The sequence below is a fragment of the Canis aureus genome, chromosome 19, assembly GCF_053574225.1.
Source record: "Canis aureus isolate CA01 chromosome 19, VMU_Caureus_v.1.0, whole genome shotgun sequence".
Lineage (NCBI taxonomy): Eukaryota > Metazoa > Chordata > Mammalia > Carnivora > Canidae > Canis > Canis aureus.
In genome coordinates, this window is record NC_135629.1 from 57989291 (window position 1) to 58011093 (window position 21803).

A 21803-nucleotide genomic window follows, 5' to 3' on the forward strand; every position below is an offset into this window, starting at 1 on the left:
GCAACAGGCGACTCCCCACCGCGCATCTCAGATAATCACGGAGGAGCTAGCGGTACCCGAGACACGGGGGCAGACGGAGCTCCCGCCAGGCTTCCTTCCACTCTCAAACGCCGTGTGATTCAGCACCCCGGCCCCGCACGGCCGCTGGCTTCATCACAGCCCAACTGAGCGCTCTGCGGCAGGCGGCGTAGACTGGCTCCCACACCTTGGGGCACGTGCCCCGCCGCAGAAAAGACGAGGGCTGAGCGGCAACTATCAAAAGCTGTGTTTAATTGTAAGATTCAAACAGAAGCGAGGCAAAGACTGCAAATGGAAACTTCAGGAGCGAACATCCGCCTTCGAATCCCTTGATGTTTGTTTGTCAAACACGGAAAACGGAGAGATCCTGGCTCTACGCTGTCGTACAAAATGGCTTAGAGTAACGCGCGGGTCGATGTGGGAACGGGTCCGCTGAGACCCTGTGTCCCGGCCTGGCCTCCAAGTTGGGGGCTCTCAGGGGGGCCGGCAGGTCCAGCTGGTCTTCCAGAACCCAGGTCACCTGTTTTTTTAAGGGACACACATAAAACAGGCGGAAGACTTTTTTTTTTTTTGAATCAACATCATTTCTCCGTAGAGCAGCATGGCTAACAAAGGCTGTGAGTCTGTCTGGCGCTGGTATTTTTTGGAATGGATCATGGCTGACCCCGAGCCTGCTGTCTATAACTGAGAGCAGACAGACGGGGACAGAGCTGGGACCGCATGGCAGGGGGAGGGGTGGTGGTGGTGGTGTCTGTGCCTTCATTTCACGTCAGTGGAAACATCTTTCCGAGCTCGAGTCTGGAGGCTGCATGGACAGGCGTGTGCCACGGCATGGGGGCCACTGACCTGAGGCCAGTCCTACTGCAGCATTTCCATCGTGACGTTCGGAGAACCCTGTCAGTGAGGTAGAAGACAAAATGCCAGTTCCAGAATATTCTCCACATTCCAGAAGCTCCCAGGGTTTAAATCGTAAGTGCGCTCGCCTGGCCGGTGTTGTTCCCAGAGGCCGGGCTGGGGTGGGGTGGAGACGTGCAGATGCCGTGAGAAGGGTGGGCTCCCCCCCCCCCGAGTCCCTCTAAGCTGAAAGATAAAATGGAGCCCACAGGAAAGCCACAGCCGCTGTGCAGGGTGCGGCCTGGCGCCCAGCTGCCCCAACCAGGGTGGTCCCAGAGACTCACACCCAAGAGGCAACACTACCCCGAGTTCAACAAGTCGTGGCCGTTAATTAGCAGGCGGAGAAGCTGGAGCGCAGGTCCGGGCTGATGGAAGAGGCGGGGGGCCCACCGTGCGTTCCCGCTGGGGCGGGCGCTGCCTGCGGCCCCTGCTGGGCCAAACGCAGGTCTGACCCCGGCCAGCCAGCCTGCAGCCTGAGCGTGGCCTGAGTGCGGACGTGGGGGTGCAGACCACCCGGACTGCAGAGGCTCTTGCTGGCCAGCGTCCGTGGGAAGGCTGCAACCTCAGGGAGGCAGACCCTGCCCTCCGGCCCAGGCACAGCGCCGGCGAGAACCTGAGGGAAGCGGCAGCGTGAGAAGCACCAAATGTGGGCGGATCTGCAGCCGTGGGCGGTCGTAGGTGGAGCTTCTTGCCCTTTCCGAGGAAACTGAGTCGATGGCAAGACCATGGAGCTGGGCACTCGCGTGACGGTGACCTCGTCGGCTGGGGTGGGGGCACGAGGGGACTCGTGGCAGCCACGCGAGCTGGGAGCAGGGCTGGAGAGGGTCCGGGGTGCAGCTGGGCTGGGCTCAAGGAGGAAGAGCGGGGGCGTCGGCCAGACCGGAGCACCAAGTTGGGGGGCCAGGCAGGTCCTGCGTCAGGGTCTCTCGGTGCAGAGGGGCAGCAGCGAGGCCCTCGAGTCTGCGCCATCTCCTAGGCCGAGGTGCCTACCACGCTCGTGGGCTCAGGGGCGTGGCCCTCTGGGCTCACAGGCTCCTGGGGGGATGCTCCGGCCCCGGTCTCCTCGGGCACAGACAACTCCGGGGGCTGCCCGTGGGGCAGGGGGCATTTGGCCAGTTCTTCACCTGGAGGCGGCTGGGAGAGGCCAGTGTCTGAATCCTTTCGAGGCTGCGGGCTGTCAGCTGAAGACGGAGCCCAAGGAGACTGAGGTAGATCCTTCTGTAAGAGAAGAAGCCCCAGTCAGGTGAGGGACGGGGCCAGGGAGCCTCGGGGGGGGGGCAGCCTGGGGCAGGGGAGGGGTCACCGTCCCTGGGGTCCCAGCAGCAGACGGGCCACAGGACGGCTACCCGGGCAGAAACCCCGACGCCAACATCTCCGGCTGGGCCCCACCTCCTGAACCTCCCAGAACCAAGCCACCTGCTCCGCAGCGAGGCCAATGTTCCTCGGGACTGAGACCCTGTGAGGGTGGTGGGCTGTGAAGCTTCCCCGAGGGCCCAGGGGGAGGGCGCAAGGCCCGTGATCGGGTCACGTCATCTGGTTAATTATTCGGGGTGACCTGGAGCCCCACGCTGTTGAGCATCGCCGGGACGCAGAGGACACGCATCTCAACTTCCATCAAACTTGACACAGTCACGCCACGCTCAATGGGCACTGCCCTGGGGGCCGCGGGTCACGCTCGGAGATGCCAAGGGCCCTTCGAGCTCCCGGGTTCACTGGGGCAGAGGGAGGCAGCCGCACCCCTGCACCGCAGGCCAGTGCTGTCCCTGGGGCACGGTCACACGTGACCGTATCCCTTCACTTTGAGTGCTCTATGCTACGTTAAGAGGGACCTCCTCGCCCCCCTCTCCTGTCACCACACCAGTAGCAGCCACAGAGCCGGGAGCCGCCCGTGCGGGCAGCGTGCTGAGCCGAGCAGCTCTGTGGGGACACGCCCGCTCTCAGGCCTCCCTGCCCTCCTCCACCCGGGCCCGAGGACGGCTGCACCCCACTCCGCAAGGAGAGCTCCGGCGGCCCCCCAGGCTCGGCAAGGCATTCCCGATGGCGGAAACGGCCAGAAGCCAACGTCCAATCAGACGGTGCTACTGCCCCTTGGGGCTGGCTCCCTTAGAAAGGGCTGCTAGCACCGTCCTCGAGCCTCGCCCGAGACGGCCACAAGCACGTCCCCTCCGCTGGACAGCTCTGAGCCATCCAGGCCACATGGACACGACACCAAAGCAAGACCTTCTGGGAACAGGGAACGCTGACCATGGGACACAGGCTGTGGGGCTTAGTGGTGAAACTAGGAGGTTTTACTCAACTTTAATTCTAGTTAGGGCTTATTAGGTTATTACTGCTCGCAGACAGTCATAGCAAACTGGTATTCACCGCAAAGCCGCTGCCCGTCCAGAACATGCCCAGCTCCCTGCGCCAGAGCGCCAGGGCGCAGCTTGTGATCAGTGTGCAGGGCACCAGGTAGAGGAGGGCGGGCTGGCCGCGCTGCATCAGGGCCAACGCCATGAACGTCACCAGGAGGCCGATGCCATAAGCTGGAGAGAGACGGGCATGGTGTTACCTCGGCGGCGGCCCCGCAGCCCCACACCGGCAGCCCCACACCTGCCCGTCACAGGAATGCCGGTGGACAGCAACGCAAGGGCACGGGGTCGGGGAGGCAGTGTCACCGAGGAGCGCTCGGGGCGGGCGGGGGAGTCGGTGCCTCCGCACACGCACAGACCCACTGGCTTCTTCCAGGATGCACGCTCCGCCCGCCCCACTGGGGTGGTCAGGCAGGCGGGAGGGCAAGAGCGCCCACAAGGCATCGGGCAGGAGCAACAGGGCAGCCAAGGGGAGGGGCCAGGTGGCAGGTGCACCCGGGGTCTGGGCCCGCAGAGGCAGCTCGTTAGAAAGGTGATTCTAAGTAAGAGCAACACGTGAACAAAATCAGAAAAATCTGAGCTTCGATAAGGGAACTGTGATCGTTCAGAAGGACGTTCCCGCTCTCGTGAAACAGCTGGAGAGGCTCTGCGGGCTGAGGGGTCCGCGGCCTGCTCCCTGGGCGGCACGAGTGCTGACGCACACACAGCCCGGCGTCGGCAGGTGCCACCCCGTGGGCAGGACGCAGCCGCTCCTCGTCCTGGTCCTGCAACCGCAACCTGCAAACACCTCGGGAAGCAGCTACAAGCCGGTCTCCAGCGCCTGCTTCCGCCCGTGGCTCCTGTCCGACCCTCACCTCGGGTGCCCCAGTGGAAGGGCCGTGCGGAGAAATCTCTAGTCATCACTTACCCCGCGTCCGAAAGAAGCGGCTCGACAGAAGCAAACTACGGAGGGATAAAGGCTGGCTGCCTATAAAAGGTCGGCAGTTTCAAGGTCGAGGACCACAGAAACGATCTCAACGGCCGGTTCTCGCACACAAAACCCCCACAACTGCACCAGGAGGAGGCTCAGGGATGGCGAGTGGGGGACAGACGGCAACAGCCTGATGGTCAGCTGGGTGGCCCTGGGGCCTCCTGTCCGCTGGGCTGGCTGTGGGGCCTGTGCACACTCCCCCTCCCGGGGGCAGATGAGGAGTCACAGCGCCTCTGGCCTGGGAAGGGGAGGGGGGCCCGCGTGCGCAGGGACAAGCGCCATCGGGCCAACTCGCGGCCCCTCCCGAGGCGCTGACCAGAGGCAGGCAAGCCAAGAGGTTTGGGAAACGTTAGGAGCAACCGGGGCTCCAGGGGAAGGGTCACTTTTGTGTAAATGGCTTTGGCCATCAAGGTAATAAGCAGGAGACAAGGACAAAAACGGAAAGATGTGGAAGGAGAGTCGTGGGGAGGCGCAAGGAAGGGCGCGATGCGAGCCCACGCCTGGGGCCGGCCTCGAGGGCGCTTACCCACAGTGCAGGCCACGAAGTAGACCCTGGACGACTGCACCTGGATGTCGAACCTGTGGCAGTACGCCACGAGCAGCCCTGCAGGAGAAAGGCCGTGGGCCGGATGCCAGGCCCGAGCCCGTGACACCACCGGCAACAGCGGCTGCTCCTTCAGGAGGGCCCCGCGGAGGCGGCTCAGGGCTCGGAGGAGGGGTCGCCGCAGGTGCAACCGCAGCAACATGGGAGCCCGGGGGGCTGCCCAGCTCCCCTGCTCCCAAGGACCCCCCACCCCAGTGTGCCCCCCCCCCAGTACCTGGCACCAGGATGTCCCCGAAGCCCAGCAGGGAGAAGGGCCGGTCACACAGGGCCAGTGGCGAGGCGTTGAGTCTGGGCACCTTCAGGACCATGGGGAGCTGGGGGGGCAGAGAGGCAGCCGTCTCGGGGACCTGGCCAAGCCCACCACTCACCTCGGGGCAGTGCCTCGGCCACGGGCCCACTCCCTACCTTCTCGTGGGTGGCCGAGTCTGAGGGCCCGGTCGCCACCTCCACCATGATACTGTTCCCGCTCTAACAAAGGGGAGGACGAGTCAGGGAGGGGGCACGGGAGCAGGGGGTGCAGCAGCGGGGCACGGGCAGGGGCGCCCACCTTGGTCAGGAAGGGCGTGATGAACACAAAGAAGACGTCGTAGACAAAGAGCACCAGCAGCAGCAGCGTGCAGGCCTGGGGGGGGGGGCGGACGACATCCTGATGGGCCAGGCGGCGGGCCAGAGAGCTCCGGGCGCACTGACCCCCAGGACGTGTCCCACCCCGCACACCCCCCCGGGGCTCAGGTGGGCCCACTGGGACAGAGCCGGGCGGGGGAACTGAGCAAATCCAGTCCCGTCCCCGGGACCACAGGAGACGAGCCCTGGAAGCTGCTCCAGGCCAGGCTGTTAGGTTCCTGGGACAGGGACGCCGGGAGGCGCGGGGCTCAGCGACACACACCGTGCACCCCGTCGCTGTGGGTGTGGGGTGATGAGCCCGTCACGTCTTCCCGCGTACTTCTCAGTCCCGTCCAGTGGCCTCGGCTGGCTGCCCACACCCGCTCGTCCATGCGTGCGCTCACCCCGCAGCAAGTTAACCGCGGCACAGCGGCCAGCCCCGGGAGGAGCCCTGGCCTGCAGCGCCCCCAGGGCCAGGGTGCCGGGCATCCTCACAGCCTGGTGGTCACTGGCAGGGCCGCCACGTGAGAGGCAACAGGAGGGACGGAGGCACCCAGACCACGCTGCCCAGGGACGGCCAGGGACGCCGCCCGCCCACGGCACGGTCCCATCTGCACACCCCACCCCCAGCCAGTGGGCCCACATCCTCGGGACCCTCACCTTGAAAGTGGGGAGACGGATGGTTTTCAACATGTAGAGACAGAAGGCAACGCCCAGCGCGTCCTGAAGGACCCAGGCCCACCTGGAAGGCAGAGCAGCGGTCACCCGCTGGGCAGGGACTCCGCCAAGAGCCACGACCCGCCGGCCGCTCCTTCCTCAGCCACCTCAGCTGCTGAGTTGCCCGAGCTGTCCGGGCCGGGGCCCTCGCGGCGCTGGGCACAGGGGGGCAGCAAGTGGCAGGGGCAGGGCTGCAGCGACCCCCCACCCCGACACCGGGGCAGCTCTTGCACCCACATCACAGGGTGGCATGGGGGCATCGTGCAGCTGCTGGACTCAAATTTCTCTTCAAAAATATTTTTTGGACAATTTACAAAAGCAAAACTCTCGCCCAGTCAGATTCCACATCCAACCTCTGGGCCCCTGGAAGGCGGAGGGGACGCAGAGGCAAGTGCGTGACCCCAGCACCACCAGGGAGCCACCACCGCGGGGCCACATGCATCGCGCAGGCTTGCCCCGGCCGCCCCCGCCTGCCCCGGGTCACTCATCAAACCGGGACGAAAACCCCTCCCAGCTGGGGCAGCCGTGAAGAACAAAGAGAAGATTCGCAGCCGCCAGTGGGCGCCCGGACGCGGCGGGAACGCGGCCCGCTCTGAGTTTATAGACCGGAGCAAGTCTCCTGGCTGGAATCTAGCTGTGAGAGCTCGAGTTCTCTTTGTGTACAAAGGACTCAAAATATTTTCACGTTTTCCTTCTGCCAATTAAATCTGTCGCGGCTCCAAACGGCAGCGCAGCCAAGAACGGTTAACTGCCTCTGCAAAGGCTCAGAGGGAGCGCCAGATGGCGTGAGGGGCGGGCGGCGGCGCGGCGGCCTCCCGGCACCACCCGGCGCCCTGGGCGCCACGGCGGGGGCAGCGGCGGGGGCAGCGGGGCAGCAGGTCCCACCCAGGCGCCCGGAGGGCCCCGCTCGGGGTACCCGGGGCCGGGAGAGTCTGCGGCATCCCGGGCCCAGACGCCCATCACCGCCGCTCACGTGGCAGCGGGACAAACCCAGTGACACGGGATGCGGGCGGCCCCACACGGCCCTCGCTCGCAGCCCGGGCGGGGACAGGGAGCGTCTGAGGACAGCCCGCGGAGGGGGTGGCACTCACTGGTCCTCATTCCGGAAGATTCCCCACACCACGCTGACGGCCAGGCAGAGCAGTGCGAGCAGCAGCATGCTGACCCGAGGGCGCTTGTGGAAGTAGGGCAGGCTGTTGTCGGGGACCCTGGGGGGGCCATCAGGGGCGTCATCGCAGCCCCTGCCCCCACACCCGGGCTCTGCTGAGGAAGGGCCACCCTGCCCTGCCCCTCCCTCCACTGCCCCTTCCCTGTTAACACTCCTCCCTCCTCCCCCTTACGGTGTTTCCAGAAGGGACCCCCAAGGGCAGAGCAGAACGGAGCGGGGGTGGGCGCTGCTGGGTGGCGGCCCCTGCCGCGGACCCCGGGGCAGCAGCTCACCCCACGAGCACCCGTCTGACTTTCGGCGTTGGCCACCGGCCCGTGAGAACCAGACCGGTCGTCTGGCAGGTGAGCCACCCCCAGCCCCGGCCTGGACCACCAGTGCGTGCGGCCACGTGACCCTGCCCTGCACCCCCGCCCAGGACCGACAGGCATCCACGCCGTCCCCACGGGGCCTGGGCTGAACGGGACGTGGGGAAACGGAGGCCGGGGAACCACAGCCACTTCCCCGCTCGCCCTGCCCCCCAGGCCAGGAGCCCAGCCTGACTGGCCACAGGACGGGGGTGCGTGGCCCCATGGAAGCAACACTTAAGAGCTTCAGGGGCCGGAGGCCGGAAACCAGTGGGGGCGGGCCAAGGAAAGGCAGCGGGGTGGGGTGTGAGTGAGCAGAGCCGTGGGTGCGGGGCCGGGCAGGGGCCCGGCAGGGGGGCTTACCTGCACCTGCCGAAAGGCAGCCTCTGGACCAACGGTGCCAGGCAGCTATAGAGGCCCGTGGACGACGACAGACAGAAGATCCCGATGATCACATAGACTGTGGGGAGGGCAGGCACTGAGGAGGGGGCCGCCTGGGGTCCCCCGTCCCACCCTGAGGAAGGGCTTCCCGCCCACAGTTCGCTAGGCTCCCCTACTACGGTGGACTGGGGACCTGGGCCTCAGTTTCCCCAGGGTGAGCCAGGGGACGCACCGAGTTGGTCGTAGAAGTAGTAGAGCAACACCAGCATGGAGCAGCACATGACCACGAAGACACAGATCATGACGGGGGTCACGTCCACCGCCTCATCCTCCTGCTTCTCGGGCCCATCGTCCCGCTTGTGTTTCATGTACCTCCTGGGGAGGCACAGATGAGTCCAGGGAACACCCTCCTGGCCGGCGCAGCACCCAGGCGCCCAGGGCCCGGGAACGGGGATGGAGAGGCAGGGCCGAGGGGCACCCCCTCCACACCCACTGCATGTCCCGGCCGTGCCCTCAACCAGAGCCTGCCCCGGCCCCAGGGACCTCACGAGAGCGGGTGCTGAGGGGCCGGGAAGTGCGCCCCCAGCCCCGAGAGCCAAGCTGGGACGGCCGCTCTGATGCACAGCGACCGGAGCCCCTCATCCAGCACTGGGCCACCCGTGGACCCCCCTGTGCTGGGCACTCACTTCTTCACATCCCGGCTCCCAGCCCAGTAGCCCCCGAGCGCGACGGTGCCAACGGCCATGACGAAGATGATGACCATGTTGTAGTCCAGCATGGGCTCGTTGGGGGCGTACAGCGCTGCCCTCACTGCTCGGCCAAAATTCTGCATCAGAGAATGCACCAGAGCTCAGGGTTGGGGCCACCGTCCCCTGCCCCCCGTCACCCCAGAGAGCCGAGGCCCGCCCACACGTGGAGCGGGGCCCACAGAGAGCCTGTCCGGGGGGCCTCCGAGCCCCATGCCTTCACCCGCCACTCCCACCCCAAAGAAACCAACTCTGGTGGATCTAGCTTCCCACGAGGTCAGGCGGAGGGGCCCCTGCATGTGGGGGACCCAGCCCTAAAACTGGACGCGCGTGTGTGCCTGTGGGAGCGTGCAGGTGGCCTGGGAAGCATCTAGTGGGCCCAGTGGTTCTCTGGGGAGAGCTGTGAAGGCTGCAGTCAGGATGGAAACGTGCAGACGCTTCCACAAACACTGAATATTCCCCTTCTGCTCGTGTCTGGAAGCTGCCAGCCCCTGACCTGGCTCCCCAAACCGTGGTGAACACAGGCCTCTGGTCAGACAGGGCCGGGCGCAAGCAGGGCCGGCCAGCCTGGCCCGGGAGCCTGGGCGCTCTGACCTCTGGGGCCGGTTCTCCGTCCCCGCCGCTCGGTGGCACCGCCTGCCCTGTCACAGGAGGCTGGTGACCGGTGGTGGCAAGAACCAAACACCCGCCAGCCCCGGTGGGCAGCCTCGCTCCTGGGTCCCCTGCCCACCATGGACTCACGGCCCTGGACCAGCTGCAGGCCGGAGGAGGCAGCAGACCCCACCTTGAAAATGTCCAGCATGTCTTTGTAGCTGAGCAGGGCCACGGGAATGCCAATCTCCTCATACTGTGTCTTGTTGCCTCCTGGGGGGACCTGGGGGCCGAGGAATGCAGGAGGGACGTCGTAGCTTACCAAGGCCCACCCCGACCCCACGGCCTGCAGAGCCAGCCCTTTTGGAGGGCGCCAAGGGGCTGTGTGTGTGTCTGTCTGTCCCTCTGCTGAGGGAGGAAAAGCTCTCTTCACTTGCAGGCCTGGGGACAAGTCGCTTAGGAGCCAGCCCACCCTGGGCAGCCACCTGCTCCTCAGGAGTCACCCCCCAGAGCTCCGCCCCGAGGCCCCGGAGGACGAGGACGGGATCCAGCATCCCCAGGGCCCCCAGGACCACTCTGGGATACGCCCCCCACCCCAAGAGGCCTGAGTGCACGGCCATGAGGCCATACCAGTGTCTCCTTGCTGACGATGAGCAGCCCGCGCGCCCCGCCGCCCTGTGCCAGCCGCACTTTCTCATAGAAGGTGCAGTTTCCCCGCGCCACCAGCGGGATCTGGTTGCTGAAGCCTTTGGTGGGGAGGTCGGGCGGGGAGCAGAGCACAGAGGCCGTCCAGTCCCGCAGCTGTAGGAGAGACTGGAGAAGGTGGCGCTTACACCAGCTGATCTAGAAGAGTCCGTGGGGGGGTCGCCTACACACACATCCGCACGAGCCCGTGCACACACCCAAGTGCAAGGCTAATGGGGGGCGGGGAGGGGGAGTCCGTTGGCAACCCTCCCAGCCTCCATGGCAGGTGGGAGTGGTGGCCACAGGGGGACAATCACCCGCCAGCCCAGCCCCACCCCTCATCCCTGCAGGACCCGTCAGCCCCAGCCCAGCACGGGGGGCTTGGCCAGTGACCCCTGGCGGGGGCCGCTCAACAATACCTGGACATCTTTTGATTCTGACCAAGGAAGCCAAGGCCCAGAGAGGTTAGGAGGACCAGAAGCCCCCTCCCCCCCACCCCAATGACTTCCCAGCTGAGGCCCTTGCTCTGTCCTCCAAGGGGGTCCCTGCAGGATGAGACTTCTAGAGCCCCTCCAGAGACCAGGCTGGGGAGCAGAGGGTGCAGTCAGTCAGCAGGACAGAGCCGACCCCAAGTGTGGAGGGCGCACCCCAGAGCCCCTCCAGGCCCGCCGACCCCCACAGGGAAGGGCCCCAGCGGGCACTCACCGCTTTGCTGAGGTCGTGTGGCAGGTGGGCCCACTGCGGGTTGTAGAGGATGCAGTAGTCTTTGCCTCTGGGGCCCCCTGTCTCGGAGACCACGTGCACCATGCCGTACTCACAGGCTACCTGGAGCGACAAGGCAGCAGTTGGAGAGCTGGGCACGGGGCTGGACGCCCCAGGAGCAGCAGGGTCCGAGGCAAACAAGGACACCCCACCACGCCCAGGGGTTGGGTTGGTTTCCCTCCTCCTACAGGACAGAAGGGACACCACCATACACATCTTCTGGTGGAGAAAACACGGCAGGGCAGCAAGCGCAGGGCCGAGCTTCCCAGGGAGACGGGTGCGGACTGCGGTCCTGCCAGGTCCCCTCCCCGCAGCTCCCATGGCAGGACAGCACCTCCCCACTGGGCCCTCCCAGGATCGACAGGACGGGCAGAATGAAAACCCTGCGGCTCTGTCCCGATGGGGACACGGTGAGCCAGCAGATCCATCCCCAGGCCCTGGGTGGTGGCCAGAGGCCAGGGCCACAGGACGAGGCACGAGCTTCCTGCACCCCAGCAGGTTCGGGGTTGCCCTTGACCCACAGGCTCCTGGAATAACCACCCACTGGCCACTGGCTGGTGAGGCCAGCCGGATCCAGGCCCCTCGTGCCACACCTCACTTTCCAGGGGGGCCTCGGAGCCCAGGGCACAGGCCAGTGGGATCTGGGTCCGGGCTGACCTCCCACTCGGGGCGTGGCAGGAAGTCTGAAGGGGGAGCTTCCTTGGGGCTGGGCACTCTGAGACTCGGCGACAGAGAAGAGTCCTGGGGACGCCACCAGGGCGCGGCCAGCACCCCCCGCACGACCCCGACCCAGCAGAGCCCGTCTCCGCGGCCGCCGCCCGGCTTCCGGGCCCAGGATTCCGAGGAGGAGGAAGGAGGAGCTGGCAGCCAGGGTCGTGGTCGCCCTTCCACGCCCCGCCGGGCAGCAGGCTGGGGAAGGGCCGTGCCCGGAGCATCACGCGGACCCAGCAAGCTCTGTGTGGACGCAAAGCAAGGCACAGGGGCAGGAGCCAGAGTCCCCGAAACCCCAACACCCCTCAAGGTCAGTGAGGGGCCGGCGCCTGGGACGGAAGGGGCGGACTCGCCTTCTTCCTGCCGAACATCAGCTTAATCTACGTGAAAAACCATCATTTCCCACAAAGCCGCCCCACTCCCTGCTCACCTACGTCTCCCGTGGGGGCCACTGCGCCCTCCCCTGGAGCGGCTGCCGGGCTGCGGGCGGGCCGGCGTGCAGGTGGCCCTCTCCCGCCCCCTCCCCTACGCTGGGCTCCGGCCGGGCCGCAGAGCCCCCCACAAGCACACCTCCCAGTCTCAGGAGGACTTCGTCCATGGCAGGTCACACAGCATCTGGGGCCCAGGTCTTGGCTGCTCTGCCCCCGGCCGGGCTCGCCCCAAGTCTGAGCAGCTCCTGGGGCCTGCTGAGTGCGGACGGGTCTCAGGAGAGCAGCCGGGTGCTAGGAGCCGAGGGCGTTAGTCCGGCCAGCGCACCCCAGGGGGCCCCACACACCTCGGGCTCCCCTTAGGCTGCAAACGCCTCCAGACCGAGATAGAAAATTCTACTCCTTGGAACCCCTAGAATCTGCCAAGGAGAAATGCCTATAGCCGCTTGTCTGACATCAGATGCGTGATGGGGTCCAGCCGGCACCGCAAGGCACACCCCTGGCCGTCGGGGCCCAGGGTCCCGACGCCTCACGGCTCCCAGCACCAGGAGGGGGCACTGACGGGCTTCCGTTTGGCTAGACCCTCGGTGGAAGCACAGCAAGGCCCCAGCTGCTCCAGGAGCTTCTCGCCCCGGCCCTGGGCACCTTGTGGTGGCGGCAGCAAGGAGACCCCAGGGCACCCGAACACACAGCCCGGAGGCTAACAGCGGGCACCGAGTGCATGTCTTGCCCTACTCTGGGGTCCCTGAGCACCACGCTTCCAACTGGCACCGCTGATCTGACGCTTCGGCCTGGCGCCTCGAGTGAGGCACTGAATGCCACGCGGACGGCTGGGGGTGCGCGGAGAAGCCGTGCTTACGGGTGCTGAGCTCCCAGGAACCAGGTTCCTGAAGGCAGGGCTGGGGGCTGCCCGAGGCTGACCCGAGGTCTCAGAGCCCCTCGCTAAGGCCGTGCTCTACCCCCACCTGCCCTGGACAACCTCCATGCGCCTCATGTGTCATTTCCTCCATCAGGGGCAGTATTAGGAGCCCTCTCTTCCTGGGGATCCCCGAGTGGCTCAGCGGTTTAGCGCCTGCCTTCTGCTCAGGGTGTGGTCCTGGAGACCCTGGATTGAGTCCCGCATCGGGCTCCCTGCATGGAGCCTGCTTCTCCCTCTGCCTGTGCCTGTGCCTCTCTCTCTCTCTCTCTCTCTCTCTCTCATAAATGAAAAAAATCTTAAAAAAAAAAAAAGGAGCCCTCTCTTCCTTTCTCCCTGCCAAACTGTCTCCCAAGGGCACCCCTCAACCTGGCTCTAAGTGCTGTGCCTTCTAATGAGTCACCCCATGCTCAGAACCCCCTGGCACCTCCTTACCATAGATGAATGTGGGGAATATAAGATCCCTCAACCCACGGGCCTCATGTACCCCACCTGTGCATCTAAATAAAGATTTATTGGAACACAGCTGCCCCATTCTGCATGCAGGGCTTCTGGCTGGTCTCAGCTACCACTGCAGAGCTGCGAGGTTGCAAGGGAGACCGTGTGGCCCACAAAGACAGGAATAATCGCTGTCTGGCCTTTTACAGACACGCTTGCTGACCCCTGTTCTGTGCGGTCCAGGTTGTGGATGAAAAAGTGTCATTTGTGTAAAACGGGAATGAGTAGAAGCTGCTTCTCTTTTAAAAGGTCATTTGAAAGCACAGAAGCCCACCTCATGGACCTCTCCCCACAATCTGCACAACCCGCTTCCTGCCAGGAAATCAGCCCATACACACGTCAAATGCCAGAATACAGTTTCCTCCCCACGGAGTTAAAGGAACCAGAAGTTCTTCAAAAGGACCCAAGGCTGCACATGCCCGTCAGTCTAGCATGGCCCGTCCCCATCTGGGGAGCCAGAAATCTCTGGGATTACCAGACAGGCCATTTTCTGACACATCACAATCACCAAGCAGGTTCAGGAACTTCTAGAGAAACCCCACTCTGGGGTGACCATGAAGGCATTCCACATCTGGGGGTTTGAGAAAAGCTCCTGGGTCCCGGCTGGAAGCAGTCATCCTTCGAAGACTTGCTAAGTTCCCTAAGAAGATGGAGAAGTGAAAACCCAGGAAGTTTGGAAAGAGATGTTGAGCCAGAGGAGGAACAGGTGGAGGAGGGGAAGGCAGGTAGTAGAGGGAGCAGGCGGAGAAGTGGGGGGGACAGGTGGCAGAGGGCAGAGGGGAGAAGTGGAGGAGGAGTGGGGGGGGCAGGTGCAGGAGGGGGAGAAGAGAGGAAGGAGGAGGTGAGGGCACTGACATTACTTCAGATCTGCTGAGTAACAGCCCCCCCTCCAGCCTTTATGTACCAGGGAAATGTGTACATTTAGGGGATTCCTCATCCAGGGTCACAAAATGGTAGCAAATGAATTTAGGGCTGCCCGCAAGCAGCGTCCCACGCAGTGGAAAGCTGGTCCTATTCCCAGGCACCAAGACCCAAACTTCCACAAACAAGCACACCCACCCACCACAATGCCATCTGTCCTATCTTGGGGCAAACAAACACACAGACCCAGGCCCTGGTCCATGAAGGGTCAGCACGAGCGCTCTCACTGCACACCTGGACGCTGTCCTCTGCTCACGCACAGGGCAAAGTTCAAAACCCTCAGCCTGCCGGGAAGAAAGTCCAGACGCCTGAGCACCATGAGCCTTCCACACCTGCCCCTGACCGCCCCGCCCGGCCCCCAGCCCAGGGAGGCCACAGCTTGGCCTGCCCCTCACCCTTGGCGTCGGAGCCTCGCCTACTGCTGCACAACCCCCTTCAGCCGAAGAGGAAATCCCAGCCTCCCTCAAGCACACCTGAAGGGTCTCCTTTGGGGTGTCATCTTTCTCAGGTCGTAACCATTAAACCACCCTACACGCCAGCCAGAGGGGACTCTCCCCCTGCTCAAAATAAGTCATCAGCTCTCACCCCTGCTCACGCTGCTCGTCACCAGCAACACCCTCCCTCTGCCATCTGGACCTGGCAACTCCTCTTCACCCTCCAGAACACCCCTTAGGTGCCACTGCTTCTGAAACGCCTTCCCAAGCAAACTGGGTCCGACCCTCCACGGTGCTCCCGTTACCCTGCGTCCACTTCTCACTTTGCTCTCATTCAAAACGTCCCCGCCCTCAACTTGCCGAGAGAGTGCTGAGGAAGATGATGGAGCAGGGCCTGGCAAACAGCGGGGGACGGGGCCTCCCAGGGAGCCTCTCCGGAGGGGGGTGGGGGCAGGGAAGAACTAGGAAGGATGACCAGGGGCATTCCGGGGAAACGGGGAAGACCAGACGGAGGCGGAGCGCCTTCAGCAAACTAGGAACAGGAGGGGAAGCGTCCCAAGCCGCCCAACCACAGAGGCCTCCCACACGCGCTGGAAGCCGAGGGGCGGCTCTCATCTGGATGCAACCAGACCTGACACACTTTCAGAGACATCCCTCCTGCTGTGCCGCCCATGGACTGGGGGGTGTGTGAGACGCAAGTGGCCACCGGAGGCTACAGGAGAGAGATGGGGACCTGCGGCGGGCAGCTCAAGGTTAATGGGACACCGCTCCCTGAGCTGCATCACCCAGGGAACCGGGGAGGGAGGACCTGCAAATACAAAGTGCGCTTAGGAGGATGTCCACCCCCCGGCTGGCAGCAGGCCCCCCGCTGGCCCGGAGACCTCTGACCCCAGCTGCCCGAGGAGGAGCACGCTGCAGCTGTCACCCCATGAGCATCACCGCCGAGTCCTCACTGACGTCTTCCTTTTGCAGATGAGCAACTGACGCCCGAAGCTGGGGCCTCCCTTGCCCAAGGTCACGCAACAGAACACGGGGCGGCGGTTGGACCCCACTCGGGACGCGGGCTCTCGGCCGCTCCCTGTGGGGAACCGGGGGCCACGCCGGACGGCTTACCGCAACCACGCGGGTGGGCGCTAACCTCGCGCGGAAGGGGAAACTGAGGCTGGGGGCCAGACGGGGGGGCGTCCCCGGCGGCGGCCGGGGGCCTCGGGACGGAGCAGGGCCTGGGGAGCCGGGGGGCCTCCCGGACTTCAGACCCAGGCGCAACTGGGCGACGCTGCGGCTGGGGAGGGCTCCGGGGGGGGCCGGCCCGCAAGGTCACGGCCCGGCTCCCGGCCGCGGGCCACCGCGCGGGGGGCGAGCAGACCCGAGGCTGGCCCCCAGGCCAGGCCGGGCGGGGCTCCCGCGGGGCGCGGGGCCCGGGGCGGAGGGACCGGGCGCCGCAGCCGGCGGGGCCGGCGGGGCCGACGCAGCCTCACCTGGGTCGCGAGGAGCAGGAAGGCCGCCGCGAGCCGCGCCAGCGCCGCCGCCGCCGCCATGTCAGCCGGGTCGAGCCGCAGGCGTCGGCAGATGTTTCCCAGCAACGCCCCGGCGCGCCCCGCCGCGCCTGCGCCGTGTGCGCTCCGCGCCTGCGCACGGGGGCGGGGTCAAAGGGCGCGCGGCGGCGCCTGCGCAGAGCGGCGCGCGGCGGCAAGATGGCGGTGAGCGCGCGGCGGGGCCGGCTGGGCGGGCGGCGTGGGACCCGGCCGCGCTCTGCGCCTCACGCGCTCTGCTTCCCCCGCAGGACAAAGAGAAGAAGAAAAAAGAGAGCATCTTGGACTTGTCGAAGTACATCGACAAGACGATTCGGGTGAAGTTTCAGGGAGGCCGCGAAGGTGAGAGCCCCCCGCCGCCCGCCGCCCGCCCCGCCGCCCGCTCCCCGTCGACGGCTCCGGGAGGCGAGCAGGGTGGCGGATGCCCGGGCGCAGGCCGGAGCGCTTTGCTGGGAGGACTCGCGACGGCCTCCGTCCGACGCCGTGCACGCGGGGAAACTGAGGCACGGGAGGAGCTGCAGACACCCCGAAGCGGCCGAGGCGCAGGCGGGGTCCTCGCTCCGAGGCAGCCGCCCCCGCTGGTCCCCGCTGGTCACTGACCCCCGCCCCGGCTCCTTGGGCTCCGCACTCGTGACCCTGACGCCAGCCAGATTGTTCGGGGCTGTCGGGGCGCTGGGGGGAGGGGAGCAGCCAACCCCCGGATGCCGCCAGATGCCAGGACATGCCTTAGCTTGGGCACCCCAACCAGGCATCTCCCTTGCCGAGCCGCGGCCCGGTGTCAAGGATGGTCCAGAGGGGCCTGTTAAACACAGGTGGGCCCTCCTCTGGGCCGCCCTGTCCCTCCCGGGGAAGGGGCAGCCTTGCGGAGCTCTCAGCTGCCACCAGGCTGTGACGTGCACCTGCCTGCCGGGCTCTTACCAGGCTTAAAACACAAGGCTTCGCTGGGTGAATGAATTTCAAAGATCTCGGGAGCTTTCTCCCACTATTCACGAGCCAGGGAGCACCCCACCTAGGAGACGGCGCAGAGCCCCAGAGGGTTTCGTAGGCAGAGGGTGCAGGAGCAGACGCTGGATCGCTTCCGGCAGGGTCCCCCTCCTCTGGGGGATGCTGGGGGTTCTTTCAGGAAGACTAGCTCGGGAGGGCTGACCTGGAAGTTCCAGGCTGACTGGTGGAGATTGCATTCCTGGGAGAGCTGCAGGTGCGGCCAGGTTAGGTATGAGGCCGCGGTGGGGTGGCCGGGGCTTGGCACGAGTGATGCCGTTGGGAGTCTCTCTTTCTAACTCCAGGTTAACTCCACAGTCATTTTTCTGCTCTCAGCTCAGGATTCTTGCTCCAGGAAGCCTTCCCTGATCCTCCACCCTGGGCCCCACGCCTTTGGTGTCAGCTCCTGGTACCGTCTGTCACCGTTCCCCGCTTTACGCGGTAAACACGACACTGACCTCTGCATCTTTCCCCTGGAATAGTGAGGAGGGCAGGAGCCGGGCCCAGTGTTGCTGGTGCGTGTAGGCAGTGTGGCCTCTGGAGTCCTAGCGCCAGGCAGCTGGAGTCAGAGCCGCAGCTCTTTGGCGCACTGGCTGTGGGACTTCGGGCAGCTCACCCCGCCCCCCAGGGCTCCATTTCTTCACTCCCCCCACCTCACCCGGCGGTGGTGAGGATCACAGGGTTGGAGGCACCTTCGATGTGGTTTCTGACACAAGCAAGCACTTGAGCAACATTTCATTTCTTCAGCTGCCTCTTTGCTTTCGTTGTGTTTCATGAGACAGTGACCCAGATCCCTTCTCCCGGAGATGTGGACGATTGGGTAGCATCGGCGTGGTTAACAGCGCGGTGCCTGCAAGTCTAGGTAGCCAGCAGTGGTGAGAACTTGAACCCGAACAGATGTTTGCTCTGTCTGCGCCGTGCTGGCTCTGGGACCCGTGAAGGAGACACAGCTCTCGTTTCTCAGGGTGCTCATATGGGTTTTCTACGCTGTTTAGCAAGTTGCCACCACGTTAGCAGCTTATGCAACATGAATTTATTATCTTGTGGTGTTTGTCAGGAGGAGTCTGGGTGCCTTGGGCTCAGGGGCTCAGGTTGCACTAAAGGAGTGTCTCAGACGCCCTGTTGGTTGTGGGCAGGGTTTGGTCCCCTGCGAGGGTCCTACCCCTGTAGGACCAGGGTCCCCGAGCTCTGCTACAGGTGTCCTAGAGGCTGCCCGCCGGCCCTGGCCACAGCACTGTCCACAGCATGGCAGTTTGCTCCCTCAAGGCCAGTGGGAAGATCCCTCTCATGCTTTGAATTTTTTGACACAGTTCCTGTTCCCCTGAGCTCATCTGATTAGGTCAGGCCGGCCGAGCAGAATCTCTTTAGGTGAGCTGAGAGGGCACTGATTCTGGGACCGTAATCACACGTGCCCGTTCCTTCGTCTTTATCCTCCTGTAACCTAATGGCAGGAGTGGCATCCCGTCCTATTCACAGGTTCCCTCCCACACTTGAGGGGAGGGGTTCCACTGGGTGGTCACCGGGGTCAGCCCCATTTTAGAACTCTGCTCGTGCCCCACGGAGGAGGGCAGACCCGCAGGTGCGGCCACAGTGCCCGCTGCCCATAAGCTCGTCGGGGAAGTGTCCTCGGGACCTTTGTCTTGCGGGCGGAGGGGAGGTCAGTCGGGGAGAGAGGAAGGCACAGAGCCAGGCGATCTCGGTCACGGCTGGAGGCGTGAAGGCGCCCTGAGCCGGTGAAGCTGCTCACAGGAGCGCAGCAGGCCGGGTTGGGCCCCCACGCCGTGGTGCGCAGAGCCGTCGGTCCCGTCCAGCCCCGTACTCCCCGCAGACACTACAGCGGCGCGGTGGAGCGTGGTGGGGGCACCCCTGCTTCGCCAGCTGTGCCTGGGCCGGGAGGCCTGAAGGCCGGAGGGGCAGGGCTTTGGGGCGCGTCCCTCTGGCCGTGTAGGCGCCGCTCCTCTGCGCATGCGCGCCACTGCTGGTTTCCGTATGGCTCGTGAGCTGAGAACGGTTTTTACGATTTCAAATATCTGAGAAACTGAAGCCATAATTGCACGTTTGTGTATCCAAGTGTCTGCAAGTCGCCTGGCTGCCCCCCTCCCCCAGGCCGAGCACGTGGTTGCCACGGAGAGCGTGTGGCCTACACTGTGGAGAGGTGGCCAGTCGCTGGCCCTTTGCAGGAGACGTTTGCGACCACTTTCTGGTGGGGGTGGTTTGGGGTCCTTGTGGCTCCCCTTCCCTGGAGAGGCCACTCCCCACGTCTGCACCGTGCTGGGGCTGAGCCCCCTGCCAGGGGGGGAGTGCCCCCACCTCTGTGCACCTGTCCCCAGAACCACTGCTCATTACTCCTTTCCATTTCTCTTCTGGGTGTTCCTCCAAGCCAGCGGCATCTTGAAGGGGTTCGACCCACTCCTCAATCTCGTGCTTGACGGCACCGTGGAGTACATGAGAGGTGAGCACGGCCCCGGGGTGCAGCAGCTCCCTGCGGGACCTTTCTCCTGCCCCACAACCCCCCAAGCCACCCCTACGTGACCGACGCGGTGCTCACGAACCAGAGAGCCGGTCTCCCTTGTCCCCTGATGTCCCTGCGTGTCCCTGTCACCCCAAGTCCCCGGACCCTCCGCAGCGCCTGCCCATCTGCCGGCACATTCTCTCGGGAGGCATTCAGGAGACGCCCAGACCTAGGAGGGAGGCAGGGGACTGTCTGTGTTACTCTGGCGACGTCAGCAGGGCTGCTGGAGAGGCCTCTTTGTGGGAGAAGCGTGGCCGCAGCTCAACAGCCAGCGCCATCAGGCCTCCTGTGTGCCCTCTTTCTCCCCTCCCCATCTGGGTCCACTAGAGGTCAGATGGGCTCACCATGCTGCACCCCCCCACCGCCCCCGCCTCCTGGGCCAGATGTCTTCCTTCATGAGAGGACAGCCCCACCATGTGGGTCCGTTGGGAAAACCCCGCAAGAGGAAGCAAGCCAGTCACTTTGGTGTGCGCTGGCCCATGTGGCCCCGGGAGCCCACGCCTTCTTGTCTCAGCCCCAGGACAGCCCCCCTAGTGGGTTCCAGGAGGGATCAGGCCCAGAACACTGGTTACTGCTGCACCATCTGTTGGGGAAGAGCTGTACCCCAGACCTGGCCTCTGGCGCACTGGACCACCTGGCCATCCCCCAACATCCTGCAAAAGCAATCGCTGTTTTCAGCTACTGTCATTGCCATGGGGACCTCCTATCCCACCCCTAACTGCTTGTGGACCTGGGACAAGCGGCGCCAGACTGATTTTTATTCCAGCTGCATGTCATAACGTGGTCCCAGGACCTCTGCTGGCTCAGGTGCCGGGGTCCCCAATTAGCATCATGACCCAGCATCTCCCACACCAAGTTCTCCTTTGGGAGTAGGGTGAGGCACTTAGCCTGCTGCCCCAGCCGGCAAGGTCCTTAGAGCCACGCGCCCCACCCCCATCTAGCACACCGCCATCCCTCAGGTCCCGGAGCCACCTGGGGGCCGTCTTACTCCTGCCCCTCCCTCTTGCTCTGCAGACCCCGACGACCAGTACAAGCTGACAGAGGACACCCGCCAGCTGGGCCTGGTGGTGTGCAGGGGCACATCCGTGGTGCTCATCTGCCCTCAGGACGGCATGGAGGCCATCCCCAACCCCTTCATCCAGCAGCAGGACGCCTAGCGGGCGCAGAGACTCGGGCTGGGCTGTTGGAGGACTCGGAGCCCCCCCCCCATGCCCACACTGCGTGCCACCATAGGAACAGAACTCTCCTTTTTGTATGGGTTATGTTTTTGTTTTCTTAATAAAACTGCAAACCTCAAATGTTCCGGAGCCCCAGAATCTTGCTTTTAGCCTTGGTTTTTTTGGCAGGACCTGCTCCCAGAGATTGGGATTCGGTCCAGCAGAGTTGTTGAGCCCTGAACACAGTGTGCTCTGGGCCTTGGGGGCTCAGAGATGCCTGGAGCCCCCTGGAGCATCATAGCAGGTGTGGGCCCCCCAGGCCAGCCTGTGGGTCCAGGAGAGTGGATGGGCCACACACCTCAGCGGGAAGACCCCAGAGGCCCGCCCCTGCCTCTGCTCTGTCCTTACAGTGCCTCCTGACCCGAGCTGGCATGGGCCCCTAGAGCCAGGGCCTTCTGGGTCATGCGCTGCTTATGGCCATGGCCACACAAGAACAGAACAGCCAGATGGTCGTGTTGGCCGGGCCCCCACGGCTTCTCCCCTCCCCTCAGTCCCGCCCCAGCGGCTCCCTGAGGGCCCTTCCAGACCCCCACCCTCACTGGCCAGCTCCAGGTCATCCTCAGGAGTGCCTGTCCATGTCTCGTCTTCCGTGACCCTTGCTTCCTAAACTCGGGGTGCTTGTTAGGACTCCCCACGGGGGTGTCCCTCCCTGATTTGTCACCCAGGAGGGCAGAGAGGGGCTGTGGCCCCGTAACCCCTTCACTGCCCATGGGGGACGTGCAGGAGGCCAGTAGCAGTCGGGGCTGGATGGGCGCATGTACCACCCGCCTGGCATTGCCACCAGAGAAACCGAAGCCAGCTGGCCTCCAGCTTATCGTGG

The 21803-nt window shown here is 64.9% G+C and overlaps 2 protein-coding genes and 1 long non-coding RNA gene across 7 annotated transcripts; 1 reads left to right on the forward strand and 2 right to left on the reverse strand.

Moving 5' to 3' along the window:
* Positions 1–250: 250 nt before the first annotated feature.
* On the reverse strand, positions 251–16375 carry SPPL2B (signal peptide peptidase like 2B). Of its 5 annotated transcripts, XR_013358401.1 has the most exons (16): positions 16220–16375; positions 10777–10896; positions 10018–10200; positions 9581–9670; positions 8737–8876; positions 8283–8425; positions 8033–8129; positions 7249–7365; positions 6101–6182; positions 5385–5459; positions 5243–5305; positions 5052–5151; positions 4760–4837; positions 3277–3437; positions 1197–2130; positions 251–912 (listed from the first exon to the last, which is right to left on the reverse strand). XR_013358401.1 is itself a non-coding variant. In XM_077860614.1 (15 exons), exons 1-15 carry the CDS (start codon positions 16277–16279, stop codon positions 1885–1887), a joined length of 1755 nt encoding a protein of 584 aa, XP_077716740.1. In that variant the 5' UTR covers positions 16280–16375; the 3' UTR covers positions 251–1884. The 5 variants fall into 5 exon arrangements, 4 of the variants coding, with proteins under 4 accessions (XP_077716740.1, XP_077716743.1, XP_077716741.1 ...); XM_077860614.1 differs by having other exon boundaries at positions 251–2130; XM_077860617.1 differs by lacking the exon at positions 16220–16375 and adding an exon at positions 15855–15998 and having other exon boundaries at positions 251–2130.
* Positions 13607–15838, reverse strand: LOC144290924 (uncharacterized). The gene is made up of 2 exons (XR_013358402.1): positions 14893–15838; positions 13607–14591 (listed from the first exon to the last, which is right to left on the reverse strand). It is a non-coding gene; the product is annotated as an uncharacterized LOC144290924 (long non-coding RNA).
* On the forward strand, positions 16372–21064 carry LSM7 (LSM7 homolog, U6 small nuclear RNA and mRNA degradation associated). Its single transcript, XM_077860618.1, has 4 exons — positions 16372–16441; positions 16525–16615; positions 19635–19706; positions 20781–21064. Exons 1-4 carry the CDS (start codon positions 16436–16438, stop codon positions 20921–20923), a joined length of 312 nt encoding a protein of 103 aa, XP_077716744.1. The 5' UTR covers positions 16372–16435; the 3' UTR covers positions 20924–21064.
* The last annotated feature ends 739 nt before the right edge of the window (positions 21065–21803 follow it).